Source organism: Daphnia pulicaria, chromosome 11 (assembly GCF_021234035.1).
Source record: "Daphnia pulicaria isolate SC F1-1A chromosome 11, SC_F0-13Bv2, whole genome shotgun sequence".
NCBI lineage: Eukaryota > Metazoa > Arthropoda > Branchiopoda > Diplostraca > Daphniidae > Daphnia > Daphnia pulicaria.
The window spans coordinates 2,888,309-2,909,737 of record NC_060923.1 but is presented as its reverse complement, the minus strand read 5'-3'; the positions used below and the strand labels follow the sequence as shown (position 1 = coordinate 2,909,737).

Genomic DNA, 21,429 nt, shown 5'->3' with positions numbered 1-21,429 from the left:
CTTAGGGCTGTCCCGAATTTATAGCACAGTAAGGATACCCGTAAAATTAATTCGACGGTCACTTCTCATTGGTTTTTATCTAACATAAAAGAGTTCGAACCGACGAAAGTCGGTTGTATTGACACAGTGGTTTAGTGCCTGTCTCTTACGAAATTTTTGGTTTGGTTCTGTGTTCGAATCTTACTTTGGTTATTTTTAAAAAATATTTCAATCTGAAGTCTATCGAAATTATCTTCTGAATTTGAACACGGGGCTGAAAACGACATTCAATGAAAATGTCATCTATGTCAGCAATTAACCCGTTGAGCCATGAGAACAACGAAAGTCTTCTACATCGGGGAGATTATGTTGCCTGTCGAATTATTTTTACATACGGGTACACTACTGGCTATGGCTATGGCTTTTAGCTAACCCCTGTGTTATAAATTCGGGACACCCCTTGGGCGATATCCGAAATAATTCAAAAAATGCTGGTAACAGGATTCGAACCCATAATCGATTACTAAAGCTTGCGTTAGAACCAGCCACTAAACCATTGTGCCAATACAACTTATCGATATTGTTCGAACTCTTCTATGTAAGATAAAAACCAATGAGAAGTGGCCGTCGAATTAATTTTACGGGTATCCTTACTGTGCTATAAATTCGGGACAGCCCTGAGGCGATTTCCGAAATAATATCAAAAATGCCTTGGATTTGAACCCACGACTGAGAGTTTATAAATGCGATTCTTAGTAGAGTCACTCAACCCACTGTGCCACAAGAATTTTTTGGGAAGTGTCTTAACAAAATTATATAGAATTAACAATTAGGGGCAAGACTCTTATACAAAATCATAAAAGACGTAATGAAAAAAACTTTCATCATCAATATTCGACCTCACAATAAGTGTCGTCCAGGACGGAACTTAGAAGTTAGATAGTAAAACCCTGATTTTGACAGTTCAACTAGTGCCATCTTGCGTACATTATACTGTCCCGATTTTGTGTACTTGGGTGTCCCGATTTTGTGTTATGGGATTTATCGCCAGCAAGCTTCAAGTTCGATTTGATGGAAATTTCTTTATTTTTCTTGCATTTCTATGCATTGAATCTAAAGATTCTGTCGAGCTCTTTATTTTAAGACTAAATTCAGCTCAAAATAACCCCTAAATATCTTAATATTGCAAGATTGCAAACGTCCCAAATCTAGCTTTTTTCTAAGTCCTTTTTCCCAATATATTTTTTGTCATATCTTTAAAATTTGTACAGCTACATTGACATAGTTGTATATAAACGTAGATCCGTTCATTTTCTTTAATTTCAGCAACTTTTCTTATCGAAACTCGGGTTAGTTTTTGTTTTAAACTGAAAAATGTTATTTCGTCCCAAATAAGAAATTTTCGGGCCTGTCCCGAATTAGGTACTTTACCCTATGAAATTATTGTTAAAATTGCAACGTGTGATGGTGTCCGGTTGAATCGGAGTGCACTCATTGTCACTTTGTCAGTGGTCGTCAATGGAGTCCGTCGAGCATGTTATGGTGCATTTTCGCGGGTTTTATTTACATCTGTGTTCGTGGAGACGTGGACTGTTAGAGCAATTTTTGGTAAGTTTGAAACAAAAGTTTGAACAAGAAATAAGACATCTACATGTCTTATTTGTAGATTTTGATTTAGATAACAATTCAATCCTTTTGTCCATAAGTTAGGCTATACATTTGGTGTTAAGCTCAACTATTTTGAATTTATATTTTACTTCACTTCTTTCTTAACTGTACCTACTCAAATTTGTATTTGGTTCTAAGTGCTATTTTTTCTTCGTGTTTGACTTTTCTACCTTTTCTGTTCTGTTACATTTTACTGGCTGTTTTACTTCACGTTTGGAAATGAAGTGATAGGAAAGTGAAAGATTAGTAATAAGAATAGCACCACTGGGTAATTGAGTAGATTAAGTACAAAATACTGGATATGAAGTTGATAATGAAAAACTCGGCAGCAGCATAAAATTTTTTAAATTTCTATTCCCATAACAGATTACTGTATTTGACGCGGCACATGTATCAGTATGGAAAAATTCATCACCTCGTATTTCTTCCCGCTGAAAAATTGTCCATGTTTGCCGATCGAACAGCGCATGGGCCGTGGGCGCTCCGATTCCAGCAAGACTCGAGATTTTTCGCATCACTTCCGTGCGTGTTTTATCATCCCAGTTGCACGGCGTCTTCTGCCAGAGGTTGACGCTAGTCATAACAGTACCGTGAGTGGTGAGCATTTTTCAATTAATAATTTATTTTTGAGGGGAAAGTGGTGATGAGACGTTCCACTGTGCACCATGTAAAGTGACACCCAGTGGCTTCCAAGTGGCAAACTTGTCCCAGTTTCCAACTTGGGATCAAATGGTTTCAATGTTGGTCTCGTGTAAACATGCCTATGTTCTGTGAACGTAATACTCTCGTCCCCCTCGCATTAATCCGCACGGAATAAGAATTCTGCCTTTTGGGCCCAAATGATAGTAGTAAGCGGCATGCCATTTGCGCTTGGATCAGACAGCTAAAGGGGACCTGACTATAAATTGGGTAAGGCCTGACTCTTTCATCTCAACCCGGTTGTTTCCTTCGTTTCCCCTTGCTGCCTGGTTTATTTCCATTAAATGGTTGCAGTAGCCATAAATATCCTTCATAAGTAGACAGGTAGGAAATGGGTGGCAATTCCACCTCAAATGGAGGTGCATATGGAATAACGAAAAATGGCAGAAACTCAGGGACTCTACTACATTCAACATGTCTAGTCTTTTTTTCCAAAATTCTCCATCACCATTCTCTAACCTAGAAGGAGAAGAAAGATCATCCAAACTGTTTCATTACTGAGGCTGAGCCAAGAAAAAAAATGGTTCGAAATGGATGGAGTTTCATTTAATGAACCATCGGCTGAATGAAATGTTCCCAAAAAAGACGAGACGATTCATATCATCCGTGATAGAAAAAAGGAAAAAGAGATTGGAAAAGTTGACTTGTTTCTATTCCCCCTGAATGAGTGGAAACATATTTGAAAAGTCTTTAGAGTTGAAATTTCTTAGTTGAATGAAGACAAGGCACAACAAAGCAGTGGAGCGGTCAGATGCGCACAGACAGAAGAGACGGCGCGTTCCTTAAAACAAAAGTCGAGAAAACAACGGCGCACTTTCATTTCCGTCTTCCACAAGTCTCACCCCAGTTGTATAAATAAAATAAATAAGAGGAAGCAAGTGCTGGAAGGATAAAAGTGGGACCATCCTCGGCATAAAGATCTGCAGTCTCCATCAGCGCAAGTTCATTTCGCTTCTCAAGGCAGCGCGGAGAGGCGGAAAAACAACTCCGACGAATGGCCCCCACATCTATAACTTGATTGTAAAAACACTGCAGCTTCTCTCCACCAGACGCGACCAGTCGCAATGTAAAAGAACAAAAGAGCTCATTTCTTCTATAGACTTTTTCTCGGCAGCCCAAAATTAATAGCCCGTAATCATCTTAATGGATACTGTATAATAAATAGGGAAAGCATCTTATCTCCACCCATCGACTTGACCAGCGGCCCGTAGTTTCTTATCTAAAAGCTACTGTTCCATTTCTGAAGAAAAGTCAAGAAGCACGAGACACACAGCTTAAAAATCGCTCCTTTGTTCATGGCTGAAGTTTCCTTTTGCCAACATCGAATTCATCAATCAGCGAGTTCACCATGTTCACCAAACTTTTTTTTTCTAAATTTTTCTTCCAACTTTGTAGTTTGGTCATTTAACACTACTACCCACCACCGTGAGTTTAAGAAAGGAAGTAAGAAAGCAACCAATGAAAGAATGGAATTTAGTATTAAACTCGTGGATGTTAACATTGTAGAGAAAAGTGAAAATGATGCGTGAATTCTTAGAAAATCGTATTATCTCGATCGAGTTCTACGATTCCCCATGATTTTAGTGGATAATAGAATGAACTTAAATTTGTATTGTTGCGATGCTCAAGTGTTCCTGAAAAGAGTCTCATATAATATATTATATCTGTGTTAGGTTAACTCTTATCTGAATTTACAGAATCACCAAACGTATTCAGAAACAGCATCAACACATGGACTTCTTTTTTCTGCTACGAAAATTTCCATGAAAGAGAGTCAGATACTTTTCAGTTCCAGAGTTTCATTACACGGAGGACGACCTTCTAGGGCTCTGCTTCTGAACCATCGATATTGCGTGTTTGTGATCGACAGTGATGCACGATGTAACGATGAAGCCAGTGCGAATCAACGACAATGGCGCCTTTTCTGCCACGAAGATATTACTACTTTTCATCTGCGCCTCGATCACAGTCCAGTGCTTCTCGGTCAGTGCCGCCTCCATTCCTTGGACGTCAGCCGGCCCCGGTCGAGTGGTAAGGACCAAACATGGAAACTTACGTGGATTGACACTTCCGGGGGGTGCTGCTCAACCACAAACAACAACCGCTTTACCAGGTATTTTCACTGATGTTTTTTATTTAAACCAGAAATGACGAATCTTATCACAATTTATTCCTTCCGGTATTCCTGTAATAACGTCTTCGACAATTATTTTTACAGTCTCTTTTGACTGCCACTGAAAGCCAGTAATTTGTCAGTCAATGATGGGAGTGTAATGGAACAAAAGTCAATCTGTATAAATTTTGGCCCTTTTCTCGTCGATTTATGTTTGTTTTAAAAAAATTGCATTCATATAATCGGCAACATATTCTGTGTGTGTATGCTGCAAATGCATAAACGATCGATAACACACTAAACCAAGTAAAATACCGCCCTAACATTGTTTCCATATTTTATAAGGAGGACATCGTAAATCCGTTGGTGGAAGCAACAACAAGAACGTGGAGGCGTTCCTGGGAATTCCTTACGCTGCTCCGCCAGTTGGTTCTCTGCGCTTCCTACCACCAGCGAGTCCTGGCCCATGGACGGGCATTCGATCAGCAAACGCTCTACCGCCAGCTTGTCCCCAGCAGCTGCCACCCTTGGCCAACAGGTGCACACGATAATCGATTTTCTATTTCTTAAACATAATGAAAGAGTGATTCCGTATCTCAGATCTCAAACGTATCTAAGGGTTTCATTAAAACCTTATTTTCATGTGTCAATTCGTTTTGCCTACCGATGTTTGTTTCAGGAATATTTGATAAATTTCGTAAGAGAAGAAGAAAAAGGAAAGCGAAGCCGTGAGAGAAAGTCTGTGAAGATGAGAGATCGTAAATCTGCCAAGGCTTCGTCCTCGTTAGGCGACACGGAACAGCCGATGCGACAAAAAAGAACCCGATGCTCTGCCTGAAATATATTGCTCGCAGCTCGCTATCCTCTAAAGTCGGGAAATGACGTCTCCGTTTATTTATAGCCCGCTAGGTTAGACGAGACAGTTAAGGACAAAATCGGGGTGAAAGGCGGGAAATAGTTGACCCAAGAGAATCCCAAGTTAACAATGTGTGGAAGAGACACTAGAACGATCCAATGTCGGGTCTTGGGTGTAGCGGTTCACCCACGGACTAATTGTAACGCGAATAGTCAAATCATTTTTGCTTCTTCAATTCCTTTACGTTTTTCTCTAACTCTGAAATCTTTTGTTCTTTCATTTTTTTTATGACGTCCACATCTATGTAAAAAAGTATTGATGGACGTTCCGTTTACGATTTCGTTTTATGCCGGTAATTTTGAACTTAGAAGACTCTTAATGTTCTTTCTCTCTCGTGATATTTCATGACGTCCAATCGATTTTCTTGCCGATCAGCTGATGAATCGAAATGTCATCTGCACATGATTCAATCGCTTTGACTCTTTGAACTTAAAAAATGGAATGGGTCTATTGGTCGTTGGCCAGAAACGATTTGTCGACAATAACGAAAAAGGGCAAAAAGAAAAAAAAAAAGAAAGGGCTCGACGTTTAGGTGAATCAAGGCGTCAAATCAAAAGAAATTAATCCTAAATGTTGCGATTCACGAAACATCTTTATGTTTTTTTGGGTAACATTTGTCGCTGTATATGAAAATCAATTCGTTAATTCTAATGTAGACCATAGACGTTTACTCGCATCATTCTGTTATACACTGTCGTGCATTTGACACCGTCGTGATTAGGTTTTTTCTGTCTAAATTGGAATAACGTTAATGACATTTTGTATCAACGCAGAACGGCCAGTCTGGAGACGATGCCTCGAGCTCGCTATTACCAACTCAAGAGGATGCAGTTGCTGTTGGCCAATCAGAGCGAAGATTGCCTCTACCTCAACGTTTACGCCCCATCTGAAGGTTCGACTTCTTCTTCTTTTACTCTTCATCTTCTATCTTTATTGTTCTTCCTTTTAATGGAATAGTCCGCGAAAAAGACACGCCGACTGTTTTCTTATTGAGCCTTCGCTGTCCAAAAAGGTAGACCCTTGTTCTAATTAGCGGATACTTTCCATCACGGTTCATAAAGCAAGGCGATCAATAAGATGATGCTGAATATGTGTAAAGACGAGAACATGGGCGTCTCTACTTTTCGGCACTTTGATTCAGGTTGTACCCGACGCCCAGCAACACTCCGCTATCGTTCCCGTTAGAGACCAATAGAACTCGACGTCAGGGTTTCCATTTCCTGGCCCGTCTCTGGTCTCATTTCCATTCATAACTTGTTCACTTTGTCTATGAATACCGTCAAGGACCTTCGTCAGCAGCGCGTTCGTTTTGTCCACTTGACGCCTTGCCCACTTGACCGTTTCTTTTATTCTCTTGGTTCTGTTGTTGGTGTCAAATTTGACGGACGCAATGCATGACTGATTAAGAATATGCAAAATGGAAGAACGTGATGCATTCCTCACCCGATGAGGTTCACCGTATTCTATCCAATTCGCAAGTTGGAACAATCGAGGATACTGGCAGACATTTTCAATCGTATCAGATGCCACAAAAGAAAATCCAACGTGACACTAAGACAGGACTCGACGAACCCAACAAACCCAAGTCGGGTGATGATTTTCCTTCACTCCCGTGCGAGTTTTTCATGAAATCTATTGGCTATTATCGTCGTCATCAGCGGCTTCGTAGGAAACTGAGCTCAAACTATTGATCCGACAGGTTTTCTTTTGTCACCGCCACATGCTGGCGAGTTCCTTTATTCGATCAAGTTTGCCAGATCCAAGGTCCAAGTGCCTGTGCCAACCATCTTTCCCATTCGGCTTGCCCGCGATTATTTAGATCAATGGCCGGCAGCCGAGCAGTTTCCATTGTAATCGCATCCATATTACAGAGGAGAGGAGGAGAATAACGTGCAGGGAAATGGAAAACTGGCGGCGAATAGCACGTCCGAAAGTGCTTGTCCCATATAATATCTATGCCATTTTTATCAATAAACTTGGAAAGAGATAAAAGTTCCTTTCAACCAGAGATGACCCACGCGAAATACGACAACACATCCTTCACACCCTCCACACGTCTCTTTATTGTTGGCCTCAATTCAATAACTGGTCAGCACAATTCCACATAATAACGCCCACCTTTTTTTTCCACTGGCAAAACATCCGTCAAATCTCAATTTGACAAATAAAAAATAGCAACTCTGAACGGGTCTGGCGTGAAATATTTTGTCGGTAGGCCTATCAGGTTTCTCCATTCTTTGTCATTTGTCATTCTTACCGACGATATCATTCCTTTTTATTGCAGTATTTTATTTCTGTATCTGAAAGCAAATTCACCTAAATTTTTCTGGAAATGTGAAATCGTTCACAGGATTTGCTGGTGGTGGATCGACTTCGCTTGCGTCATCGCCCGTCATGGTCCTCGTTCACGGCGAGTCCTACTCCTGGGGTGCCGGGCACTTGATGGATGGCGCAATGTTGGCCGGAAAAAGTCGCATGGTCGTTGTCACCCTCAACTACCGTCTTGGCATTTTAGGTACAATCAAACATCCTCTAAATGTGACGCACGACTCGCCTTATTAATACTTGAGTTGCTCCTCGCCCATTGGCTAACGGGTCGTTGGCTTTGACGGTAACGGCACATCGTCTCCAGTGCCGGAGCAAAGATATTGGATTTCATGTGATGATTTGTTCCTTTGCCTTGCTCAATTTTTTTTAACAAGACAGTCCCAATTTTTAGAATTTTAGTATAAATTTAGAGGAAATTTGAAATTGGTTTATGATTTTAAGATAATCATCGCCTGCCGAAGCAGCTAAAGTCCATTAGTCTCATAAACATTTGAAATATTCTATAAGGTTAGATAAAGTTGGAATGCAAAAAAAAACTAATTATGTGTAAAACCATCCCCAACAGGATTCCTACAAACGGCAGCCAGTCCGACTCCAGGCCAAGTGCGCGGCAAAAGCAAAAGTGCCATCCCGACGCAAGGCAATTACGGCTTATTGGATATAGGTAAGAAATGACGACAGCGATGATTACGTGGACATTTCGACGATAGTATTGGCTCATATTTCGATTCTGACGATAACAAGTGGCGGCTGTGCTGTGGCTGAAGGACAACATCGGCGTCTTTGGCGGCGACTCGAGTCGCATCACGTTGAGTGGCCACGGAACGGGCGCTGCCCTCGTCAATCTTCTCATGATCTCGCCCATTGCAGCCGGTAAGTCGCTTCATTCACCCTGGCTCCATTATCCTACGTTTGCTTTGTCTGCCGGTTTGGGTCTGTGACCGCAGATCCCCTTCCATTCGTCTTTTTTTTTCCCGTGATGAACATCAACGGCGGACGATGGTTAACGCATTACGACATGATCGATTTTTTCCCCATTCCCTGTGGTTCCATCTGAATAGATCCCCATCCTTAGTATCCGTAGACCACCGACGGTCCTATTGCTTTTAGATCCATGGCGACCCATCGGCTATTACAGCGGTTTAGTAAGGCACATATGAAATAGCTAGTCCGTCCTTCTTCATGTCCGATTCGTCCCAAGGCTCTTCAACCGAGATATTGGCCATCAATTCCCTTGCACTAAATCGCGTTTTTCATTTTGCGTTTGACTTCTGATTGTCATTCTCTTCCCGGCTTTACCAAATCACACGACATGGTAGAGTGTAGCCCATTATTGTTTGAGTTTTCTGCAACGAGTTGGTTGCCAGCTTGCCACCACTAATCTGTTATTATCTAGATGTCGACCCTCTATGTATGAACTGTGGTGATTTTACTCAAGATGGAAATAATACCGTATAATAAGAGCTTAATAGTAGCATTTGATCCCCAGAGGCTTTTGTTTCCAATACTCGGGTGTGCTATAAGAGCCAAAAGACATTTGATAGAGGAGTTGATGTTTTTTTTGTTTTTTTGTTATTTTTACACACATACAAAAAAAAACTTCCGCTCTTTTTGGTCTTCTTGACGAGGCACCGAAAGCATCTGACAGGATAAGTTGGCTATACTCTCGAGTAAATGGTTTCTTTACTGCAGCTTTACCAAAAGGAAAAGGGAAAAACCATTTAGAGCGTTCTGCGGAGGAAAAAAAAATGAAGACACATTCGGATATTCCGTTGGAAAAACTAAGGAATGGCGAAAAGGGATTCTTTCCGTTCTGTCACCGTCTGTCAAATAATGACAGTTACGAAACTACCACAGATCCTAGTATTTTCGATAGATCCGATAGGTTCAGAGAAATTGTGAGTATAGCATGGGACATTTGCCAAAACAACAAACCAAAGAAAAAAGAAACAAAGTGATGAGCCCCCGACATTGTTGAAAGAGGCTAACGTATCTGGTATTTCGGCTAATAACGGTATAACTAGCAGAATACTCTATAGAGCTAAAGGCCAGCACAGTTCGGTATAGTAAAAAAAAAAAAAAAAAAAAAATCGAATCAAGCTGCAGGAATCCCAATCGACGTAGACAATCTAATGGATCCCCATAACCGGGTTGTGCTGTACAGATCCCCTTCTACCCCGTCCATGATGTATACACTTTGATCTTTGACTTTCATTCATGTACTAGTTCACCGTGTGTATAGCCGGGGCCTTATTTCTCGGGGTTTTCTTTTTCCCTAGCTATATTGCGATGCTTATGGCGGTAATACGATATACAGCCAGGTTAAAGCCTGGCTACTGCTATACAATTCTACGTATGTCGACGGAGGCACTTGTCAGCCACACACCGCTGGATATAGTGGTTGGCCGTTCTGGTTCTTTGATTGCGTAGGGCATAGAAGCCAAACAAAATCGATCAATACAACACAGTCAGCACTTCAACGGATCTTGCTTACTTGTCGTGTCGTGGACAGTGCACTTTAAATATGAAATTCTTTTATGTACTTATAATGCGAAAAATAGGTGCACGCTCTCCGCTTGCGCGTACATTTGGGAGCAGATGTAACTTTCTGAAATTCAAAGAAATTTGTTTTTGGAAATCTCGTCGTCAACTGCTGCTTCAGTGACACAGCAATAATATTCAGATTTTTTTGCAAAGGAAGTTGGTGCAAGTGATAGGTTGGTTTAGACAATGCGGTTGTGTGGAGTGAATTTTTCTTGGGAAATGAACAGCTTTTTTCGACTACTAGGAATTGATTGAGACGTTTTGAAAAAAAGATCGTTCAGTTGGTTCGTCGACTTAGAATTTAGTCCAACTTAGAGAGCGAACCAATCGAAATGAAAAGGAGAAAAGGAAATTCAGTATCTATTAACTTTCAAGAACTGAACTAACTAAAACATCAGGGAACAAAGAGAAAATCTTATTTTTAATTCGCTTCACAGTTTACATTGGTAGTATCGTTTGGGAAAACGACAGAAATTTCGTTACGATTTCGTTACGACGGCACAAAAAAAATCGAAATAAAACCACGTTAGCGTTCTCAAGGGCATCCGTAATTCTGTTTGTAAGACACTTCTACCCCTCAGGCTACCTACAAGTCTTCTCCTTTTTCTACTTTTTTTTTTGGTGGTATCATTTCCATGTCGTTGAGTGGTATTGTGAGCCATCGAGTTTCTATACGCCACAATGTGGCGGCCGCATAGAGCCTATGGGTCTATTGAGGTGCTTTCTCTGTTTTCTTTCTTTTCTTCAAATGTACCGTAGTGCCCCGATTTTGATTAGATGGATACAACATACAAGAGAGAAGCGCAAAGGTCTCCGTCGTCGCATATCGAACTTTGAAAATCGCGGGAATTGCGGCAGTGAGGCAAAAACGGATGAAAATCACGAGACAGAAAACTATGTGGGTCATACAGTCGTTGGACCTCATTCAAAGGATATGCGGCGAACATATACAAATACAGAACTCTTTCCTTCTTTAGTCCTTTCTCGTCCCTCTTTTTATTAATGCACAGCAGTGGATCTAGTCTGGATATTGGACTGGCAGGCCCACTGGATTTGGAGGGATGAGTTTCCACAGCAGCCGAGAGAATTCTCTATTGTGACGTCTGCCCCCTCTAATCGCTAACTGGGGATCCGTTGCAAGCAAAAGGCAGTCGCATCTTCCTAGTAGCTGCAAAGTTCACTTGAGGATCGGATATTGGAGATCTTTCTCCTTTTTTTCTGGCGTCCATGTTTTTTCTTTTTGCCACACCCTACTCCCACACCCACTCTCCTCTTCCGAATCTTCTTCCTAAAGTTGAAGAGATGGAAATACGAGGCTCGGATGTCGTCTCGAAACTTGACAAAAACAACACCCACAGCACAAAAAGGTTGACAAAGAATCTAGCCGTAGACAAAGAGATAGCAAATCATAATCCCAATACTCTGAGAAGAGACAGAAACTTGGTTGCTCTTTAATCCCCAAACAAACAAAACAGAAGTCTGTATTTTATATCACAACTTATATTCCAAGACTTATTCAGTTGTACATCCAGCACTTCTTTGATGTGTGTGTGTGCAAATATGGCCGATGGCAACTTGAGTGCAATAGCAGAATTCCTCAGACGTAGTCGGCCGTTTTGTTTATGGAAAGGATGTCCTTTGTTGCGACCCGGCGTCTTGATTCGATCAAATGTGTGACAACACAGCGCGTGAGCGTTCTGTTATTCTTTGAATTCCCTTATCTTTTCTAGCTATACAGTAGTTGATACAGAACATCAGCTTAGGTCATTATTATCGCCTTTGCCTTTTCTTCTTCGAGTATAACTACGGATTTTGACTTATTTGTAGTGTTTCCGTGTGGGGTAATGCCGTTCCTTTTTAACGTCTATTTTAGCCTTCCCTCGTGTAATGTAGGCCTGTTTGTGTAGTTTAAAAGATAAAATTGATAACTATCATAACCTTGCCAATCGTCGCTATTACAAAAATTCGATGCCCCCCGCCCCTGGATTTCTTTAGAAATAATTGAAGTGAAACCGTTTTTGTGGTAACCAGGGCAATGTGTTTCTTTATTGCGATATGCTGGAAATTGAAAAGAACTGATACCAGCAACGGTCTTACCGAAATAGGATTTCATGTAAGATTGGCGAAATTGAAATTGAAGAAGCAGATGAAATTAGATTTTCAGAGAAGGAAGATTCATTTCTTTTCAATGGATTCGTTGTAGAGAGATCGAGGGATCAACAAACTGCAATTTCATATCTGGATTGAGAAGGATTACAATAATGCAGAATCTTAACTTCTTCCCACGGCTACTCACGTTTGCCCCAAGAAATCGGTAAATCGTCGACCACGAAAAATAAAAAAAAAATAAGAACATTTATTTCTAGTTGTAAAAAAAAATCAGAATTTCACATGTTCAGGGTACGGATAGAATTCCGGAAGACCAAGAAATTGAGATATTTATCGAAAGATTTTTCGAAAGCCGTTGAATTGCATACAATGTACGTTTAAGGGTTCAACTTCTCTGCGTTGATTAGTAATGCACAGTGTTAAAATGGCTAAATGGCCTATGCTAATTACAAAGTATGTATGTAAATGCATGTGTGTTACGTAACGTAGCGTGAAAGGCAGTGACACGCATACAAAATGAAAGGCCCATATTTCGGCGAATGGCACCCCTAGTTTTATTAAGGGATGGTCGGACTTTTCGCTGACAGTTATGCAGGGTTTCGTAATAAATTACCCCATCCACCAAGGTCCTCCTCATCCAGTGAAACGGAGAGTGCGCCGAGTACGAAAGAAAAGGCTATATATGACTCGGGATGTAGCTCAGCTTAATGCGAGTCAGTTTCGTTGCAATATTTCTCTGGAGTGTTAATCCCGTGTCTAGCCTTTCTGGGTCATTTTTCTTTTGGAGGGTGGGATGGTCGAGGCCAGTCTTTTCCCACCTCATTACACCCGAACAAAAAGCACGACTTCACGATGATTGTTGCCTAGCACAGCACAGCCTCCCTAAATATTATTGCCTACCTATAGGCTATTTTGGATCAATAATTCTATGCTGTAAGCCGAGGCGTAGGAAATTATTTTTATTTGAATGCATTTTTTTTTATCTCCCTGTATCTGAGTGAAATGAGTAATCGAGTTAATAATATTTTGACTTGCATCGTGTCGAATGGGAACCCATTTCATTCGTAGAATCGAACAGTTCGTTGGATCTACAGCAGTATCTCAAAGTTGATTCGTTGATTTCAGCCTTCTGATGGTGCGTCAAAAATGCAATTTCCGATGTCGGAGAAAGAATTCGATGTAATACGCATATTTAATCGAACTATACTGCGTTCCAGTGTAGTGTAAAATATTCTGTTCTCAAGCGCTACCCAATTGATTTATAGAATTAAGGTTTCATTTATTCTCTCCCTTCCACTTTCTTTTTCTCCCCTTTCAAAGTTTTATGATTTGAATTCAAAGTGATACACCACGTACGGTGTATCGTCTTTGACGTCATGCGTACCATATCAGCCGCTATCGATTTTCTTTGGCGTGGAAGTAGGAAAGAGTCCGTTGATGTTACAGCCGTACTATTGCCGGCGTACATTATCATTCGTATCATTATTTTCCATTTGGAGAGGGTAAGAAAGAAAGAAAGAAAAAAAAGGACTTTCTTCCGTATAGCTTTATTTCAATTTCTTGTATACATCGCGATGTTATTTAAAGTTGAATCATCGGTAAAAATGGGAAAGGAAGATTTCCCCTCCAAACATCCGTAACATCCCGCCATCAATTTTCAGATATGAGAGACTTTGAAGACAAAGTTAGAAGAGGGGAAAAAAATCAACAAGAAAAAAAAAACATAAATTTCAGCATCCAGTCACGAGCGCGTAGCGATGAGGAAAAATAAACAACGACGACCGATTTGAAACGAACCAGACGCCAAAGAGAAGAAGAAGGCGACGAAATTCTTGAAATTGAATCTTATGTATTTACCTACTTGCGCTTCGACGACCAGACTGTTTGCTCGTCTCCGATTCGATTATACGCAGTTGACAGATAAGGATTCGAACAGGAAACGGGAGCGACGGCAGATACAGAACGACATAACTATAGGCGCATACATGTAGTAGATTGATATTCTTCTCAAGTTCCATACTCGCAATTTTTGTTGATTTTCTTCCCCCGCTTTTTCATGAAGTGCATCCAAGTCATCTGTGATGTTCTAAACATTTTTCTATTCCGACCACGCGTGACAGCACAGTCGCAGTACATATTCCTACTTGGCATTCTGTGTGTTCGAGGAACAATTTCTTGTAATTTTTGAACTTGATTGTGCAGGTCTGTTCCAGCGGGTTGTGCTGATGTCCGGCTCGGCGTTGAGTCCGTGGGCTTTGAATCATCAGGCCGGCAAGTTGAAGGCAGAAGTGGCCCGCCAGATGGACTGCGAGCCGTTTGCCGGATCGGACGGAGCCGCAAGTGCTGAGCAGATGAGTTTAGCCGACATTGGCGACTGCCTACGAAAGAAACCACTCGAATCCCTCATGGCCGTCCGCCTTCCGGCGCCTCCGCGATTCTTCGCAAGTTTCGCGCCTTTCGTCGATGGCGCCGGGATCGTCGCCATCGATCCGCTTCGCGCCATGCAATCGGCGAGCGAGGATTTCGCTCGCATCCCACTCGTTGCCGGAGTCACTTCCATCGAGAGCTATCGCTACACTGGGTAAACAACGATTTATCTATTCCTATTTTTTGATTCCTTTTTCGTTTCAAAGAGCAACGCCCGCATCGTATTAACTGTTAGTATCATAGGATACCCCAAATGATACCTTCGATTATCGTTTGGAAGTTCCCCTTTTAAGCAGCAGTTCCGTAGAAATCTAATATTTGTAAAGGTAAAATTCAAGTTCTCTGAGCTCGGCTTTCACATCCGCTAATTTGGGATTTTAAACTTTTGCTTACAAACCCGAGAAAGTGTCATGCTGTCGTTAATTTCCTTAATGTAATTGTACAGCATCTCTCAAGAATAGAAAATTTCAAAATAAACGAGGGAGCCCCAGGGCAATGAAATGCCTAGATTATTTGCATAGACGAACGGGCCCATCAGCAGTGTCATCGAGAATGATTATCCATTTCACGAAACTAGAGAAAATAATCACATCTGAATATACAGCTTACCTTATTTACGAGCGAGATTCATTTGGAATTACAAGGGAAACGGCCTAATCAATTTAGTCATGGGGTTTTATTACTTCTGCAATCATCAACCTCTCCCCCCCTCTGAAAACCAAAGGCTGATTGAATTGAATAATATGCAAATCGATGCTTGTGGTGGGAAAATTATCAAAGTTTCCCTTTCACATGTAGATATTCTCGTTCGTTGTGTCCCTTTCTCAAAAGCAAGTGAGCAACGGTGGCTGCATGGGGAAAATGTTGATCGTATGAAATCTTCAATTATTCAACGCCACTTGACAAAGTAAAAGGCTAAAAGCGTAATGCATTCCGTCTAACAGCAGCCCAATCTCAGAAAACCACTTTTCGTTGTTTTGCAAAAATGTAAATGCGCAGCCACAGCGAATTCTTTATACATACTGTACTAATCAATATTCTATAGTCTGGCGATGCCATTAGGGCGCTGTGAACGAGGTAAATAAGCTAAGAAAGGGGAAGAGGAAACGATCTACCAGAACTTTTTTTTTTTTTTTTTTTTGCCCAGAATATTTTTACGTATGTTTAGCTTCTGATGTACAGTTATACATACCGTCGGGGGTAAGAGGAGGTTTGAATATTTTGTCTTTTATCCTTCGCTATATATGTACTAGTACTGATGGCGGTTACGCGTATATGGCGTTTAATGAAATTTTCTGAATAGAACCCGATACTTAACTGTAATTGTAATGCTAATATCAGGAATCCCATTTATGATCACATCCGCCAAAATGGCAGGAGACGCTAGAATCCTTCGACTCATTATTTCCTCTTTCCCCCCCGTGAATCAACCTTTAACAGCGTAAACAATTTTTGTCTGAGTGCCACTGAAAATCCGAAATTAACAATCACTTTCTTGCCGTTGATGCCATGTATCTTACATTTACATTGAATAACGACTTTTCTCATCTACAGGGATGCGGATTTACGGAACGGGATCAGCGAAGACAAACGGGATCGTTCGCTGCGCACTCTGATCCGCAACTTTTACCAGTACCATCTCAATGAAATCTTTTACGTCTTGCGGTAGGAAGGAAAAAAATTACTTGACGCCCACGCAATGTGACGTGGGTTGATTTGCTGAATAATCGAATTGTCACCACCAACAGGAACGAGTACACGGATTGGGATCGTCCGTCGGCGCTGGACGACTTGTCGATGCGCGACAGCCTGTCGTTGGCACTGAGCGACGCCCTGGTGGTGGCCCCACTCATGCACGTCGTTCACCTGCACGCCCAGCGATCGACAAACCCGTCGGGGACCTTTTTCTACCACTTCCAGGGGCAAATGTTGGCCAGCGTCATCCAACAGCAGGTCCAAGACGTCGACCTTTCCGAGTATCACGTGAGTGTAACAATCGATTTTCGAACCAGCAGATTTCGTTCGCCAGATCTTCTAGGGGGAAATGTATAAATCGAATTCGCGTTGTGATGAAGATGTCGTCGTTGACTAGTCCAAATATATTGGACTGAGGATGGATGAAGAGGCCATCCATCACCCGGGGGCTCAAATAAGTGGGGAAATTCATAAATCAAGGGAACACAGCTGATGTTTTGGGGGCAAGCAGTCAACGTCTTGCCATCCATCATGAGAGCAAAGAAACCTAAATCGCAGTAATACAATTAAACATTTCTGGCTAGCTGGAATAATATGGTTGGAGGATCAATGAGTGAATGGTGGAATGCATCAATGTCAGTTTTATTATATTGCAAAATAATGGCTATGATTTCGCTCAAATTTATAGGAAAAACATATCTCAAATGCAGGATAATTGAATCTAGTGTAGTTGTCTTAACATCTAGAGGGCTATATCCCAGGCAAGATGTTATTATAACATGGGTTAATTTTACCATGTTGCTTGGCAATGCGCTTACCATAGAAAAACTTGAACACAAAAAAGTAGGAAACTTTCATCGCAATTATTCCAATCGTCTTCCTTGAACTCAAACTCTTAGAAGAATAAACCCCACCACAAAATTTGGAGAAATGTACCAAACATGCAATCTCATCATTTTTGTTAACTATCCTTCTTTTTATATCACTTCTAACTGGATGAAGGTATGAGGGCACGGAGTGTTCCAATCTTTCAAGTGCAGACCTTAGTCCCCATTAAATAATTAAAACCATCATAATTGATTCCACAATATTTTCATAAATGGTAATGAAAACAGCGTCTAGGAAGCGTGACGGGTGACGAACTGGAAGCGCTGCAATTGGACGCCACAGCCAACGGAGCTTCGTGGTCGTCGGCCGACGGTAATAACCACGAAGCAGCGAGCAGCGCCGGTTACACGGTCATCAACGTGACGGAAACCACAAGAGAACCGACAACATCAGGCACTCAGCTCCTCCCATTTCTGGCGTCTTTTGCTAGCACGGGGCAAGTCGTCATCTTTCTTTCTTTTTAATTAATATATTGTGATTGAGTTTCTGACTTCTTGTAATTCTTGCAAGAGAGGAAGGTCAGCTCGCAGCTCCGAAACTAACAGAACGGATTTTTTTGTCTTTTTGTTTTTGCCGCTCTTTTGCCCGCCCATGACGCGCAGGGATCCTAATTTGGAGATCGGAAGCAAAGGAGAGCTGATGCCGCGATCCAAACTCCGGTGGGAGCCATTCAATTTACATTCGCAATACTACATGGTCTTTGGTGAGTCTTTCAAGTCCTTCTCCTCCCATGCACATCATTCATCCTTGGTGGATAAACTCTCACCCAATAGATCTTCCATCTGAATGGAAGGATATCGTTATTATTTGTTATGGAGTCATGGAGTATTACTTGATCGGTTTAATGTAAAATCATATAACTGTAGTTGATTTGCGCATAAAAATCCATTCAACTGGATGAAAAGTTGGCTCATTGTATTTGTACTTCCCTTAAGTTGAATGAACTTTCAAAGTTCGAACGTATGTACAAGTGCAAAAATGTGGGGCAGAAACTAGACTTAAAATTCAATTCACTATACATTAATTGTGCGTTCAGCAAACAATTTCTATTTTAATTAAAGGACAATCAATTTTCCCCTGTATTAACGTTTAACGAATTTCTCCCGAAAGGAAAACAACAGCAACAACAGCACGCCCATTTGAAGACTCACTACCGGGGTCACCAGATTGCCGTCTGGCTGCAACTGATTCCGTCGTTGCATCAGACAAGTGGCGATGGAACCGGAACTCATCCGTCCATTCATCACACATTCGATCAGCATAACACTCCAGCTGACCAATTTTACGAAGGTAGCTATGCCCCATAATTAGATTAAATACGATGTAACAACAAAGGCAATGCTGGAAAATATTTTTCATTTGATCTTTGTCAAATTGTACAGAACGAATTTTCACACAGTAATTCGCAATCACACATTGTCACTAAAATATGTTCTCAATATAATCTTTTCTCTTTTTCCTTTTTGTGTGTGGATGAAACGACATTACTCACCGAATTCAAGGAGTCGTTCGGTTGTCCGGCAACAACATTACTAGAACGATTGGACGGTCCCGGGATTCCCCGCTGACGTCGGACGAGGATCCAGTTGCCACCAGCGCAACAGTGGTCGAGTGTAGCAGTTCCGTCAACGGTCACAAGCGAAATGGTCACAACCAGACGCTTAACGGCACATCACCAGGTAAATAACAATCATTGAAATTCTTGACGTTTTTTGGTGTTATGTATGAGATGCATTTTACAATTATTGGCATATAAGCGACATGTTATTCAAAAGAGACCGGATTTAGGCAGAAGTTCTTGTACTTCTTCGACTGTGGTATCAGTTCTTGCCAAGTTTTACTTGTCTTTCAAGACGGCTGGAAACTACAGCCAACTACAGCGCTATCCTCAAAGTTATTACCGGAATTTCTTTGGCGAAAATCCCTTTTTTAAAGTTCCGATGCGCCATTATACCGCAGTTGACTCTGCTCCCCTCCAAATCAATATTTCTGGGAAATTTATCAAAAATCATTTTAATGGCAAGGGAATAATTTTTTTTTAAAACTCTGATGTGATCGACGTAAAGACAGCAGAATCGGAAAGTGACTGGGAAGGGAATGGAGTAGTGGACGTGTAGGCGGAGATTGGCGTCGATTCCCGCACCCATTCCACGCCGGAAAAGGCGAAACACGACAATTGACAAAAACCACACTGAAGAAAAAAAAGGGAAAATATGGAAGAAAAGATGTCGAACCTCTATATTTATGTGAATGTTCCTTGAATGCGAAGAACGTTGACGTTGTCATTTGTCAATCGAGTCGCGACTGTTGGAAAAAATGAAGAAGTGAAAACGCTGCAGTAATGAAAACAGAAACGAATGTTGAAATTCAAAATATTTTCCTTCTCTTGTTTGTTTATGAACGAATATCCTGACGTCCAATTCTGGAATTGAGAGAATAATCATCTTGAAAAATAAGAAATTTGTGAAAAAATCTTTCGAGGAACGCAACCAATAATAATTATTGAGGGAACATTTTCATTTGGTGGGTCGACTCTATTGTTTGTTGCCATGGTTGCTATTTTCCTAACCGTTTTCGTTGATAGCAAAAATAACTTGACTAATAAATGTATTTTTTCTATTCCCATTGTCAAAAAGGAACGGGGGATTGGACAATAGTGAAACCAAGTGTAATGGCGTCGGAGACGGGCTCTTCTTCTTCCACTGTTCCGTCGCCGGGGAATAATAACAACAGCACATCTGTCAGCGTTGCTGGAGGAGAAAGTCGGCTGGTGTTGGGTTTCTTTTGGACCAACCAGGCGACGCTGAGCATCATCTTGGTGCTGGGAAATATTTTGCTGATTGTTAACTTGATTCTCTTCGTCACCATCTATCGTCGCAGTCGGTGCGGCAATTGCAAACGAAACGGCGACGACAACGACTTAGACACAGAAAATACCATCCAAGTATAACAATCAACATGCATATAATATCATGTTTTCTATCATAATTTGACTCTTTCTGTGGCAAATTGCAGAGAATATCGGACGGCCAGTTGGAGGGTCGAGTGGCGAGGCAATCGATTGAATCGATGACCGATTTGCGCCAGTTGGTCATCAGCCATTGCCACCAGCATCCGCGTAATCATCCGGATATCACGTCACAAGCACTCGGTCAACAACATCCTCCTCCTCCTCCGCAACAACCGCTTTTCGCCAGAGGGGTCGTTGCGTCTAACTTGACGACCAGCACCAGGTTGCCGTCTCCTCAACCTTTTCTGCTCAGAGTTCCATCATCTCATCATCAGGTAAATCCGTTTATTGCAATACTGATGAGAATAATGCGTTGATGAAATTATGGTCCAATTATTTAGTTTTTGCTGGACGAGAGCAATAAAAGCGCAACTTTACCCGGCAACAGAAGAGTAGGTGGGCGAGACCTGCCAGATTCTTCAGCGACTTATCAGCAAGCGAGTGCCAAATCAATTCAAGAGATTAACGTGTAATCAATTAATTCTGTGGAGGTATCAGTAAGACTTTGATTGTTTGAGCCTGCTAAATGACCGATATATGTTGTAAACTGTTTCACTTCTACCGTGTTCCAATAAAAAATGTGATACAGTTCCCGAATTTGTAGAAATTCAATTTCGTTGACTTTGGAATTGTCTGTGTACAAATGACTTCGTCCTCAATTACAGTTCGCCATCTTACATCAGCTATTATTTCCCCGAATTTCATTTTAATCTTAAACGTTTAGAACAGCGCCCCACTTGAACTTGTGGCACGTGCACAGTCTAGATAAAATCGTCAAAATATTCGATGAAGAAGTCTCGCAAACGAAGCACTAATTAGTCTCAGTCCTTTATAGGTAAAAAGGACCGTTGACGTGGTACTTTTGTAGTTTTTCTTTTTTTTTCTTTTCGAAATTTCCTAAATTTTAATCGTAATATTAACTGCATCAAAGACTTTTCTAAGAATCGCAGGTCAAGTAGCACTCCTCCGAAGAGCACGACACGGCTTTGAACAAGGAAAGTTTCTCTCTTCTCGATCCTCTCCTATTGTTGTTTCCAGAAAGAAATAGACATT

The 21,429-nt window shown here is 41.3% G+C and overlaps 1 protein-coding gene across 1 annotated transcript; it reads left to right on the top strand.

The window, feature by feature from the left end:
• Positions 1-1,498: 1,498 nt before the first annotated feature.
• On the top strand, positions 1,499-20,988 carry LOC124316034 (neuroligin-1-like). Its single transcript, XM_046781771.1, has 18 exons — positions 1,499-1,587; positions 2,014-2,244; positions 4,044-4,459; positions 4,805-4,997; positions 6,149-6,267; positions 7,726-7,890; positions 8,269-8,367; positions 8,448-8,576; positions 14,559-14,937; positions 16,338-16,448; positions 16,532-16,766; positions 17,594-17,806; positions 17,877-18,069; positions 18,477-18,656; positions 18,869-19,045; positions 20,003-20,310; positions 20,382-20,651; positions 20,718-20,988. The coding sequence occupies exons 3-18, from the start codon at positions 4,219-4,221 to the stop codon at positions 20,847-20,849; spliced, it is 3,144 nt and encodes a 1,047-aa protein (XP_046637727.1). The 5' UTR covers positions 1,499-1,587; positions 2,014-2,244; positions 4,044-4,218; the 3' UTR covers positions 20,850-20,988.
• The last annotated feature ends 441 nt before the right edge of the window (positions 20,989-21,429 follow it).